This window comes from Heptranchias perlo, chromosome 26 (genome assembly GCF_035084215.1).
Source record: "Heptranchias perlo isolate sHepPer1 chromosome 26, sHepPer1.hap1, whole genome shotgun sequence".
NCBI classification, from domain to species: domain Eukaryota; kingdom Metazoa; phylum Chordata; class Chondrichthyes; order Hexanchiformes; family Hexanchidae; genus Heptranchias; species Heptranchias perlo.
This window is the reverse complement of record NC_090350.1, coordinates 22,809,655-22,822,814: the sequence shown is the minus strand read 5'-3', so window position 1 is coordinate 22,822,814 and position 13,160 is coordinate 22,809,655. Positions and strand designations below refer to the sequence as shown.

Genomic DNA, 13,160 nt, shown 5'->3' with positions numbered 1-13,160 from the left:
TGCATGTTTTTATTTTTAAAAATGCTGATACCTTCCGCAAAACCTTCTCCTTCTCTCCCCACAATTTCTCCTTTCTTCAAGGTGCTGATTTATGATGGGGTACATCACTTGTCCAATCTTTTAGCTGTTTTACTTTAGTTACTTTACCAGTGATGGAAGGAAAGAAAGAAAAAGAGCGAGAAAGAAAAAAAAGATAAAAAGAAAGACAAAGAGCAAAAAGCATTTATAAAACACGCCATCACATTTCTCAGAAATGTTCCAAGGCATTTCACAGACAATGAATTACTGTCGTTATGTAGGCAAACTAGTCCAACCATGTAGTAAGTGGATTTTCATTCTTTTTCCTTCTTCTTAGTTTTAAGGTCTTCCACTGCCCCCCTCAACTTTCCCCATTTCTGAAGCACTGCTGGGATATGGTTCCACAGGCACCGGGACATTGCTCAAGTGGGCATTCTTCATGTGTGAGTCTCGACAGTGAGACACATTTGTACCCGGCCTGATTTTCAGGCAATTTAGTGAAGCAATAGTAGGCCCTGCTGAAGCCTTGCAAAAGACCACTTCACATAGTGATATTATTCAAATGAGGTCCAACGCCAAATTTCTCAATGTTTCACAGCAAACTTAGAGTCATAGAGTCATAGAGTTATACAGCACGGATAGAGGCCCTTCGGCCCATTGTGTCCGCGCCGGCCATCAGCCCTGTCTACTCTAATCCCATATTCCAGCATTTGGTCCGTAGCCTTGTATGCTATGGCATTTCAAGTGCTCATCCAAATGCTTCTTGAATGTTGTGAGGGTTCCTGCCTCCACAACCCTTTCAGACAGTGAGTTCCAGACTCCAACCACCCTCTGGGTGAAAAAGTTCTTTCTCAAATCCCCTCTAAACCTCCCGCCTTTTACCTTGAATCTATGTCCCCTTGTTATAGAACCCTCAACGAAGGGAAAAAGCTCCTTAGTATCCATCCTATCTGTGCCCCTCATAATTTTGTACACCTCAATCATGTCCCCCCTCAGCCTCCTCTGCTGGAAAACAAACCCAATCTTCCCTCAGAAACGGGCCAGACCGGCTTTATACATGCTCTTAAAGGTAGGTTGCCTTAGGATAGCGAGTGATAATTTTTAGGCAGTTTTGGAGGGCTAGGCATTTCAATATTGCTGCATTGTAGATCTTCCATTTGAAGAAGCATCCATTTTTGGTCCTTTTTCTGCAGCCTGCAGTCTCAGCCACTACCACTGCTGCAGAACAAAGTATAGCTAATGCAAGGTGGACTTTGTGAACTCTCAGTAATACTCTAGGATCCAAATCTACAAACCAGTTTCATCATACCTGGGGATGTCAGAGGAGACGTGACTCCAGCACCTCCGGCTACTTCATCGGCAAAGTAATGACTAAGCGGACGGACTGCAGCATTTCAAGAAGTAGACCCACCACTACCTTCTCATGGCAACTAGAGATGGGCAATAAATGCCGGACTTGCCAGTGATGCTCACTTCTCAAGAATGAATATGTAAAAGAATAAACAAAAAGCTTTGTCAGCTGCTGCAGGCCAATCTTCAGACTATGTCGGTGACTGGTATGTTGCTCCCTGTAGTTGTAAAGGTAACAACAGCACTAACCTTTTATCCTACAGGATCTTTCCAAACCACCAGAGCACAGTGGTAAGGAATCAAGGCAGAGAGAGGAAAGACAATTGCACTTGCATCGTAGACATCTAGCACCCAATTGGAATTGATCAAGGAAACAATTTTTCAATCCCAAACACACTGACTTGGGCATGCCTGTGGAGACGTGCCTTTGCTGTCTCCAATTCACAAGGGAGCCTGTGCCTGAGTTATGCTGTCTACTAGAGCCTGACTTACAGACAGCTAATATGTCTGCTGCATCTCCATCTTCACCCAACTGTAGCACCCTTCAGGTCCCATTTAAGGGTGAGCAACAGCTGGTTGGCCTCATTCTCTGATTTGCAGCCACCAGCCTCTAGGCCGACACCTGTGTATGTTTTCGATGCGCAAGGAGCCCAATCAAATTAAGGGGAGGGGGCTAAATTAGAAATTTACACCAGACGGTGTAACCCCCCTCCACTGTCAGCACAAGCACAAAGTTCCAATTTTGCCAGGATCAGAAAATTGATCTTATTTCTGCATTCCTGATATTTTACACAATTCAAAACACAAATTCAGAAATCACAATTCAATTTCTTCCTTAGCTCTTTTCCTTTTGTACATTTAATCATTGGCAAAAAAATCCTAATAAAACACTTAAAAGGGAAAAAAAAATCAGAGTCCCCACCCCCCATTTTAGACTTTCTTAAACTTGAAAAATGAGTTTAAAGCCTGCTAGACAGAAGATTCCTGAAATAATTGGTTTATCATCATCAAGCCAGCAGTGCCACAGGCAGTAAGCCGGTCATGCAAGTAAAGTCATGTTAATCTTACTCTATTTGTATCTTCTGTTTTTTCTGTTCTTCCTGCTTTTTAATTGTTCTCAATAAAGCTATAGATTTGTTTAAAACTTTTGTGTCCTGTAAATTCACTTACCGACTGGAACCCAGAAACTACCACAGCACAGCAAATGAGACTTAAAATGTTACAATTACACATTGTGTATTAGACTATCCAATTTCACCACTTATCAGAATTCTACGTCATAATCTCCTTGAGCCTGTAGGCTCAGCAAGTTCCTACACCAACATTGTTCTGCTTTAGGTAACAGGAGCTGGACTTCAAATATTATTAACTTGTGTTTTTTTAATTTCCTTTCATTTTTCTCCTCTCTAAAAAGAATCAACTCATCCTGGAGTACAGATTCACACATACCAATAGCCCTTCAATATTACTTAGCTAAGTGACAATTCTTCATGTGTGAGCCTAAACAGTGAGTGCCAACAGATTATTTAACTATGGGAGGAGGAGGGAGCATTGGTGCTGAGCCTAAAACTTTTTTTTACTTCCAATATTCCTCCATCTCCTCTCCTGAAGGTGTCAAGATTCGCACATAAGTAATGGCCACTTGGGCAAGGTACCAGAGGTCGGCAAGTGCCTTTTGAAAGGACACCTCAGCAAAAAGTCAACATCTTCAAGAGAGGAAAGGAGGGGAAGAAATAGAAAAAAATCTTTTGTAGAGACATGCATTCCACTGATTTTGCAAATTTACCCATGGTATGTGAAATATACCCGTTTCATTTAATTTTTTTTGACAATTTTTTTCCTTCCTCCTCTCCAAAATGTCTTAGTTCCTATAGGGGTATGGCTCCATAAGCACCATTTGCTTTCTGACACCTTGATCAAGTGGCCATGTGTGAGCCTGAACAGCAAGTATCTGTTTCACTCAACTTCACACTGCTTTTTCCTAACTGAGCCATCATAAGAGCTACAAGTACACCTTTCCTAATGAACAAAGACAATGTAACCTAAAACTGAGTACAGTAATATACAATGATCACTTATCTTTGAAGGCACCACCCTTTTCTTTATTAATCTGCGAACCCCGGCCGCAGTGTAACAATGCTGGCTGGAAGAAATTTAAAGAAAATAATTAACTGTGATTTCTTTTTGAGAATTGTAAACAATTTTACAACACCAAGTTATAGTCCAGCAATTTTATTTTAAATTCACAAGCTTTCGGAGACTTCCTCCTTCCTCAGGTAAATGTTCAGGATCTCCTTTTTGAGAGGCTAGAAAGCGCACCAAGGAATCAGATTTTTCAGAAGGGGAGGCATGTTCCCTGGCTCCCATAGAAAATAAATCTTACTTGTATTCCCCAATCAGGCTTTCACTTTTTTTCTTCCAATGCAAGTCCATATCTCATTGTACTTTCAGTATAATTACTTGTTTTTGAGTTATCAGTTTTTTTGAGGGCTCTGTCAATTTTTTTGAAGTTGATGGTCAGCTTTTCCTAACTTTCTGCGTCGGTATTCAATAATAATAAAAAAAATTCAAAAGACTGTTCAGGAGGATGTAGGATGTAATTTTCTGGCTTTGGAGAGGTGGCGCTAATCAGACACGTTGTGCACCAGGAATCATCTTGCTCACCTTCTGGACCCTTCTTGATTCAGGCCCTGAATAAATGTCGTGATTTGTGCTGTAGAGGCCTTTACTCCTCCACCAACATGGCGGTAAGCGAAGTAAAGCTTAAAAAAAAGTATCCAACGTTATCGGTTTCATATTCACGGATCATATATCGGCTTCATATTTGAGGCGGGTCATTGCTCGCATTGACTTTTATTATAGGCCGGAATGAAAGCCGCTCAACCTGAAGCTTGTGGAGGCCAAGTTAGGCCACAGCTAACTCGACATTAGCTCTGTTGCTGGGAGAGCGCCTGTTATCGATGTTAGTGGGTGTTTTCCTAAATAATTTGTCTGCTCCAAACTCTCTGCTTTTAAAATTCAGAATAACACTTTTCCATTAAAATAAACTAACTTATTTTTGACTTGTATATTTTTGCTTTTTGGGAACCCAGCGTTAATGTATGTGACGTTTTACTATGTTAAAGGCGCTATATAAATGCAAGTTGTTTTTGGCTGGATGAGAAGTTGGTTAAAAATAGGAAACGGAGCACTCCTTTGGTGTAGTGTTAGGCTGGGACAGGTGTAGGTGTTGAGTGGGAGCACTGCAGAGTTTAGTGCCTGGACCTCTGTTTTTAATCTACATGCAGATGACTTTGATGTTAGAAACTGCTGTATATTTGCAGAGGATACTAAAATAAGAGTAATGGAGCCAGTGGCTGTTGTTCATAATTGCATAGAGATTAGAGAAGCTCAAGCTTTATGGTTTAGAGAGGAGGATGTTAGATGGGTGGGAAGAAATCTCATTGAGATGTACTAAAAAATATGGATGGAGTTAGCCTCCTAGATTATTAGGTCATAGTAAGTCAGGCTGGAAGGACCTGAGGGCATAAATTTAAACTAATGGACATTAGAATTTCTTTACTTAAATGGTGGAGTTTGGAATCATCTGCTGGACAAGGGTAATAGTGGAAAAGATATTGAGGGCATTCAAAATGTTTGAAATGCAGTTGGATGGTGGGGTTGAGTAACAAAAGTATCTGCTTTGATGGGCTGAATGGCTGCTTCTTGTTCATGGGGGTTTAGATTACAGTTCCTGTTTTGGTGCTGCTGTAATGAAGCCCTATTGAGCTCTTCTAGTTCAGTTTAAGAGAACTAAACTCCTGTTTTTGTAGGAATTGGAAGTTGTCTTTATACAGTAGTGATCTGTAGCTCTTAATATAAGTTCCAGTTTCTATTAAAGCATGAATTGAATTTACCTGTACATGAAGCTAGTTTCTAAGATCTTGTGAGCAGAGAGTTTAATCGTGAAGAAAACTCACAACTTGTGATTATACAGTTTAAGTTGTCAAAAATCACTATCAGTGAAGGTTTTTATCCATTTCAGTTGACCATAGACATGTAAAATAATTACTATAGGAGAAGTGTGATGAAATGTAGGCTTATTAAATCTGACTTGTATATTGGTGTACAGAAGTATAATCATCCTAATAACTTTTACAGTCAGATTTTTAAGAGTTGTATTTAATTTGATTGATGTTGCTATGCTAGGTCATCAGTATAATGCCACCAAAAAAGGTGTGCAATAAAATTGGAATCCTGAGTGCAGGACATAGAACTCATGGCTACTGATGTTCTGAATCCAGGCTGATTCTCCGATCTTGGCAGAATGCAAAGTTGTGGAACCAGGAAACTAGTGTTGCAGTGCTGTTAGATTTATTTAGCATTCTGGTACCAATACACAAGGAAAAGTCACACTTTGTTCTCACCATCAGTGACATACCTGTAACAACCAGTACTTCATTCTGGTGTTGAATAACTCAAAATGCTGTCTCCAGACAACTCAAGTTTGGGGAGGATGAAATTTATAATCGTATTACAAGGTTACAGTGGATGAAGTATAGAAATTTCAGGCATCTACTGTAATGTTTACTGAAATCCTAGTGACTGCAGCATTGTAACTCTGTGGGAGAAGTGCAGGAGCAAAATTGCATGGCAGGTGATAATTTTGGGTTGGGGTGGGAAGAGGGTGGAGAGAAATGGCTGTCATCTAGGCTGCTGTGGTCAGCTCTAAACCTTGTAATGTCAGCAAAATATATCTTTGTTTCTAAGGTGATCCCTTGTTTTAGGACCAGGGTGAGAAGAAAGAAAACCCTATGCGTGAGCTCCGCATCAGAAAGCTCTGTATGAATATCTGCGTTGGTGAAAGTGGTGATCGACTTACTCGAGCTGCCAAAGTGCTTGAGCAGCTCACTGGCCAAACCCCTGTCTTCTCCAAAGGTAAGTTTGTATACACTGGTTGTGCTTTATAAAACTTGATTTTTAAAATGCTTTTGAATTTGGAGCAAATAACATTTGTCCTCCATCAGCTCGCTACACTGTGAGATCTTTTGGTATCAGGAGAAATGAAAAGATTGCTGTTCACTGCACTGTCCGTGGTGCCAAAGCTGAGGAGATCTTGGAGAAAGGCCTCAAAGTAAGTTGGACTGTTTTTATTTCAGTGATTTGTATAAGTTACAAGTTTTTTCTCTCTTGTAAGGGTGAACTTTTTATTTTTAAAGTGTTTTTCTCCTTTAACACTTTTTGGCTCTATTTCAGATGCAATTTGTAGCAGCTGGGGAGAAATAAAAGTTGCTCCAATGCTTCTACTGTGCTGCTGGCAAACCAACTGCTAGGCTGTACATGAATGACCCAGACATGGCTGTCCCTTCACCTGGAGATGTGCCTGCCTCCTCTTGAAGCCTTCCCACATCCAAATGACTGTTCATGGGTAGCTCAGTGTCTGGTGGGTGTGGATGTGAATACATGTCCCACTACTCTAGTGTTGAGTGTTAATGCTACTGCAATTCCACTGTCAAGTCTTTTTGGAAACAGTAGCAAAAATTATCTATGGGGGAAAAATGTATAATTCCTGTAATTTTGTTTTTCATACACTTTTGTATGCCATTACAATTAAGACATCCCTGTTGTACACAGTTGCAGGTGCACATAGATCATTTGTTGATTTGATTAGTGAATACTTGGAACAGTTAAGACTTTTCTAAGTGCATAGATTAAATATGATATCAATTACTTTAAATTATGCACATACAGTTATCACTCTTGTCTGAGTTATAGCAGTTCATTCACAAGTATGAACTGCTCGCAACTCGAGCATTGCGAAAAGAGTGGGTTACAATAATCCGATGTACAAGCTGGTACTTTTTGTTTTGTCTTCCTCGTGATGCACTATGTCTCATTCTGGAGACTATTGCTGCTGATAGTTTCCAGGGGGCCAATCAGTTTATTAAAATTAAATTAGAATTGTATGCCCAAAATCACAGTTTGTAATTGTGTACAAAGTGCTTATTTCACATTAGTTAAGATTAATGTATATAAGTGGCATGTGTCTAAAATGATCATTTTTGGACCTGAAGTTGGGGCAGAGGTTAACATAAAATATTTGATATGGGGTAATTTGTGCCAACATACATATTCTGTGTGCAAAATGTGGGCTTTATTTTCTGCTACTTCAAAAAATTTCTGCTATTTACTTTTAAATCTTCCTTTTTAGATTGGTTTTCCAATGCCAAGGAAGTATGCTTTTTTTAAAAACCCATACCTTTTTGACAATTCGTGGCTAGAAATCTGTTTTAGTTTGCCCATTTAAAAATTTTTTTTGTTCCTTGACTCTTAAATCTATTAACACCGACCACTAGGAAAAATTCTGACCTGAGAAGGGGCTGGCGGTGAAGTGATTTGAGTTGAAATTTTGAATAGTGCTTCAACAATCAAATAAGAGAAAAATAAGGCTATTGCTCTTAAAACAGGTAACTTATGTCCAGCTTCAGGAGGAATCAAAATAGATTTTGGTTTCATAGAATTGACATTTTTTTGATTATTAATAATCCATTGTGAAAGCGAGGCAGTGGATGAACCTCTTTTAGTGTTTTTGTTTTATTCCTTTCATCTACAGGTTCGTGAATATGAATTGAGGAAAAACAACTTCTCAGACACTGGCAACTTTGGTTTTGGTATTCAGGAGCACATTGATTTGGGCATCAAGTATGATCCAAGCATTGGTATCTATGGTTTGGACTTCTATGTGGTACGTGCCATCTGTTACAAGGCTGCCTTTTGAGATTAAACAGTTGGGAGAATATGCATTAAATATGTTGCTCAAAACCATTTTTCCCCTAGTGAGAGATTTTTCCTGGCCCCAGCTGTTTTCATTTTCCATCAACCCCAGACCAAGATGTTCTGGTGTCCCAATTCTAGGTTAATTTGTGCTCAAACCCCATAAAGTGAAGAAGCTGTATTAACTTCAATTCATCCTGACCCTATAATTTTATAGTTCTGAGCCACTGGTGTTCATACTTCTAATTTTGGGAATTACAAAATGAAGTAGAGGCTCCATGTGTGATCTCAGATTCTGAAATTGAATAATTTTACTGGCCATTACAATTGGGTGGTAATTAGTATATTGTCAATTCTTGAGATTGTAGCACTGCTGAAGCTTCAAAACTAGAATCCTATCATAACATCCTAATGCAGCATTTTTTTTTCTGCTCTCTTGAATGTGTTCACTCATGATTTATGGTTCTTTGCTGGCTTCTGGTATATTGCCCCAGGGCCATTCACTCTATTTTTCACTCCAGACTGATTGTTAGTGGGCTATTTGAATGTGACATGCCAGCTTATCCAATTCATATTCCCACTGAACATCCACAAATGTGCACTTTCCAGGAGTAATCTCTGGCTATTGATAGGAAGCAGGGGCATTGGCTTTTTTCACCCTCCCCCTCTTTCCCCCAACCTTTCTCTAGCCAAAGGGTATAGTACCCTATTATTGCCTTCAGAGCCTAACTGAGCACAGATAAAAGATCAATCCTAGACCAGCTCCCCTGATGGTTTAGGATTCCTGGTGCTAATTGTTGTGACTCCAGTTGGAAAGAGTGTAGATGTCTGAGAACAGATGAGCTTAATTGTGATGCCTCTGATGATTGCTACTTGCTGTCTTTAGTCACACAAGAAGAATGGCTACTTGGACATGGTACCAGAGAGCGATTGGCTTCTGTGGAACTGCACCCAAGCAAAGAGTGCATGCCTTCAGGGGAGGGGAGAAAATTGTTGAGAAAAGGGAAAAAATGTGATGGGTAGGTAATACCTATACATACGTAATGCACGGTAAGAGATTTTCTTGTATTAATTGTGCTTCCTTTTGTCTGACCAATAGATGGTAACATTTGATGGCAGAATGGAAGATTCTCAGTTATTCAGATGCATTCAAACTGATTGGAATTGCATTGTGTTGTGCCACTGGGTCGTATGATGCTGATTTGTGCACACGCAAGTGATGATGGGGCTGCTCACAACTTCCAAACAGATTGTTTCAAAGCAGTGTTGAGAGATGCCTGTTAGCAGATTGTCTTGGGCACTTAAAGGAGGATCATGTACATCATAGATGAGAGGTTGGGGGGAGAGAATAATTTGGTCTGGAGTATTGAATTTTAAAACCATTGCTTCCTGACAACTTTGGTTGTGGTGCAGTACCATAGTGTAAAGTTCATGATGGTGTTAAGCACACCCTATAAAGTATGAAATTCAGCTTCACACTCTCAAACTGGATCATTTTAGTCTTTAATAGATGAATGCTTTAATTGCTTATTATGGACAGGACTAGGAGGACATCACTTGTTTTTACCTTTGGAAAGTAGGTGGGACCTTCCTTCATGGGAGGGGAAGAAGGGATTGAAACAAATTGCATGAGGATTCCTGACATGCTGTCTTATCACTAGATTAATTAAACACTGTCTAGACTTGATAAATACATTACACCTGGTCTTAACTGTACAGCAGTTTTCTTTGTCTATTTTCTCTTCTGCAGCACAGTTCCACAGGCACTAGTTGCCCTCTGGTACTTTACCCCACCTAAGTGGTCATTCATGTGAGTGTTGATTGTAACTGAGGGTGGGCTATTTGATCAGTGGGTCAGTGCAGCTGTGTTTGTGTCTCAGCTGGCATCCATTTATATGCACTCCAGCAGGAAAAGCTGGATGGTGATCAGGGGCAAGAATCTTTGCCCTGACTGATGGCCTGGCCTAGATCAGCTAACTTAGTACAGACCAGAGATAGAACTTCAAACTTTCTTTCTCTGAAAGCTGGGGTAATCTGGTTCCAAATAGCATTCTTTCCCTTCCTAATGATGGACAATAAGAAAGGAGGAATCAGCACTGAATTCCAACTGGACCCAACATCATAGTGTTGGTCAGACTGTGAATGGTGATTCAGTAACTGGTGGAGCGGGCTGAGAGCCATGGATGAAGGCAAATTGTGCTGCAAGTGGCCCCTGGGCCATATTGAGTACTGAAAATAGAAATACTGAAATTACAGCATAGAAGGAAGCCATTTGGTCCCACACACCTGTGCCGGTGCTAGCTCTTCTGTACTAGAACTATCTACTCTAATACCATTTTCTTGTCCCTTCCCTTTCCATCTTTTATATTTCTTTTCACATACTTACCCAGTTTAAAAAAATATATACTCTGACTCAGTAACCACTTATGTAAATCATTCCATGTTCTAATAATTCCTGTGGCAGAACAAATGTTCTTCAGCCACAGTAGATAGTCCTGTGTCTGTGCCCCCTTGTTACCAATTTACTAACCAGTGGAAACACCCTTTATCCCCTCAAAATCTTTCATAACTTTGAAAACTTCCATTAGATTGTCCTTAATCCTCTGTTTTGAGCCTTTCGTTTTGATTATAAACCCCTTCATTCCTGATATTGTAGTGAACCTTTTGTATCGTTCCCATGGATCCTTCCTGTAAATGGTGCTTTTTACCTGCTCTCCCACCTTTTTAAAGATCTATGGATCTGCACTGCTAAACCTCTGCTCTTGCCTCCTATCTGTCCACTCTGCTAACTGGGCTGTCCTCCTGAAATCTTCTGCATTCATCCTCACCATTTGCCTTGCCCTTTATTTTCTTTTTTGTTTAAGAACGCTTAATTTCTGCTCTAACTTTTCTTCATCCATGGAACCCATAGCCTTTGACACATCCCCATTACTTCAAGTAGGAATGTAATTAATTCATCTAATGTTTATTGTCCTCTGTTGGGCTATTTCTTTCCCAGTCAATTTATCTGGGCTAAACGCCAATGAATTAGCTAATTTATTTGTATTTTAGGTTTATATTGAAAATAAAAATAGGCTACGGACACTATTTCCCGAAATGTTTTATTTGCTCGTTTGTTCTGCTTTGCTATCCAGAATCAGATCTAATACATTTTTTTTCTTCTCAATCTTCTTTAGGATAGCTAAAAGTCCCCTATTACTATTATAAGCCTTTTTAAATTGGCTACTGATGTCATCCTTGATTTCATGCTCATTATTTGATCTGTAATGTGCACCCAATAAGGTAACAGATTTCAGTTAGCTTCCGTTTGAGCATCACCATCAATAAAAACTTTTTCTGTGGCTGTAATTGTATCCTAAATTAATAGACCACGAGTTCTCACTTTATTCCCTCCTCTATCTTGAAAATGTTATAAATTGGAATATTTAGTTCCCTTTTCCTTTCTATTATCTTCAACTTCTCTCCCTCTCTCTCCCTACCCCCATTGGCCTTACTATCTAGAACCATTTTGCCCCTTCACTATATGCATTCTTACTACATTTTCATATATTTGAAGATTTGCCCCTCCCTGCTTCACTAGCTTAAATTTTTCCTCACTTCTGTTTACCATCTGAAGACATAGAATGTACAGCACAGAAACAGGCCATTCGGCCCAACAGGTCCATGCGCCACACAAGCCTCCTCCCACCTTCCTCATCGAACCCGATCAACATATCCTTCTATTCCTTTCTCCTTCATGTGTTTAGCTCACTTCCCCTTGAATGGTCACCTCAACTACTCCTGTGGTAACGAGTTCCACATTCTAATCACTCTCTGGGTAAAGAAGTTTCTCCTGAATTCTGTATTGGTTTTATTAGTGACTATCTTATATTTATGGCCCCTAGTTCTGGTCTCCCCTGCAGGTGGAAACATCTCTACTTCTACCCTATCAAACCCTTTCATAATCTTAAAAATGTCAATCAGGTCATCCCTCAGTCTTTTTTCCAGAGAAAAGAGCCCCAGCCTGTTCAATCTTTCCTGATAGGTATAACCTTTCAGTCCTGGTATCATCCTAGTAAATCTTTTTTGCAACTTCTCCAGTGCCTCTATATCCTTTTTATATGAAGGCCAGAACTGTACACAATACTCCCAAGTGTGGTCTAACTAAGGTTCTATACAAGTTTAACATCCATTCTTTTCAATTCTATTCCTCTAGAAATGAACCCCAGTGCTTTGCTTTTTTTTTATGGCCTTATTAACCTGCGTCACTACTTTGTGATTTGTGTATCCCCAGATCCCTCTGGTTCAGTTTAGGTAAAGCTCATCCCATTTGTAGTTTTTTTTTTCCCCTACCTCAGAACTACTTCAGGTACCATAGAAATTAGAAACTGATAGCTTCACAGATGAGGACCTTTCTTTTTGTTTTTGTTATGACTTATTTCTTTCCTCCTTCTGTAGGTTCTGGGCAGACCAGGCTTCAGCATTGCTGACAAAAAGCGTAAACGTGGCCGCATTGGAGCCAAACACAGGATCAACAAGGAGGAGGCCATGCGCTGGTTCCAGCAGAAGGTACCTTTGCTTTCATGGAGTAACTCATTGATCTGGAGTGTCTGTACAAATCAAGATGCAAACTATGAAATTTGTTTTAAGACATTTCACTTTCTAATGCTCTGCTTTTCTCTCTTTTGCAGTACGATGGTATCATTCTGCCAGGAAAATAAACACATTTTGTAACCATCAATAATAAAGGAAAAATCTAATCCATAACCTTTTTCTGTGATTTTTTTTTTTAGTCCAGTTAGTTACCTCATCATTGTAACTTGGATTAGGCAGAAGGGCAACTGACAAATGTCGCTGGTTTACATTATCTTCTGACTCTGCACTGAGTTGTCATTTATTTCTACTGAGCTTAAACTACACAAAAGTAGTTAAATGATGAAGTTACATTATCACGTCCAGTGATGAGTTTGTACTTGCAAAAAAGAGAATGATTATGTAAACAAAAAAATGCTGGAAACCCTCAGCAGGTCAGGGAGCATGTGTGGAGAGAACAGCATAAT

The 13,160-nt window shown here is 39.7% G+C and overlaps 1 protein-coding gene across 2 annotated transcripts; it reads left to right on the top strand.

Moving 5' to 3' along the window:
• The first annotated feature begins 4,008 nt into the window (after positions 1–4,008).
• Positions 4,009–12,867, top strand: rpl11 (ribosomal protein L11). Of its 2 annotated transcripts, none has more exons than XM_068006523.1 (6): positions 4,009–4,115; positions 6,135–6,285; positions 6,375–6,481; positions 7,961–8,092; positions 12,559–12,669; positions 12,792–12,867. In XM_068006523.1, exons 1-6 carry the CDS (start codon positions 4,110–4,112, stop codon positions 12,819–12,821), a joined length of 537 nt encoding a protein of 178 aa, XP_067862624.1. In that variant the 5' UTR covers positions 4,009–4,109; the 3' UTR covers positions 12,822–12,867. The 2 variants fall into 2 exon arrangements, with proteins under 2 accessions (XP_067862624.1, XP_067862623.1); XM_068006522.1 differs by having other exon boundaries at positions 4,047–4,115; positions 6,118–6,285.
• Positions 12,868–13,160: the final 293 nt, after the last annotated feature.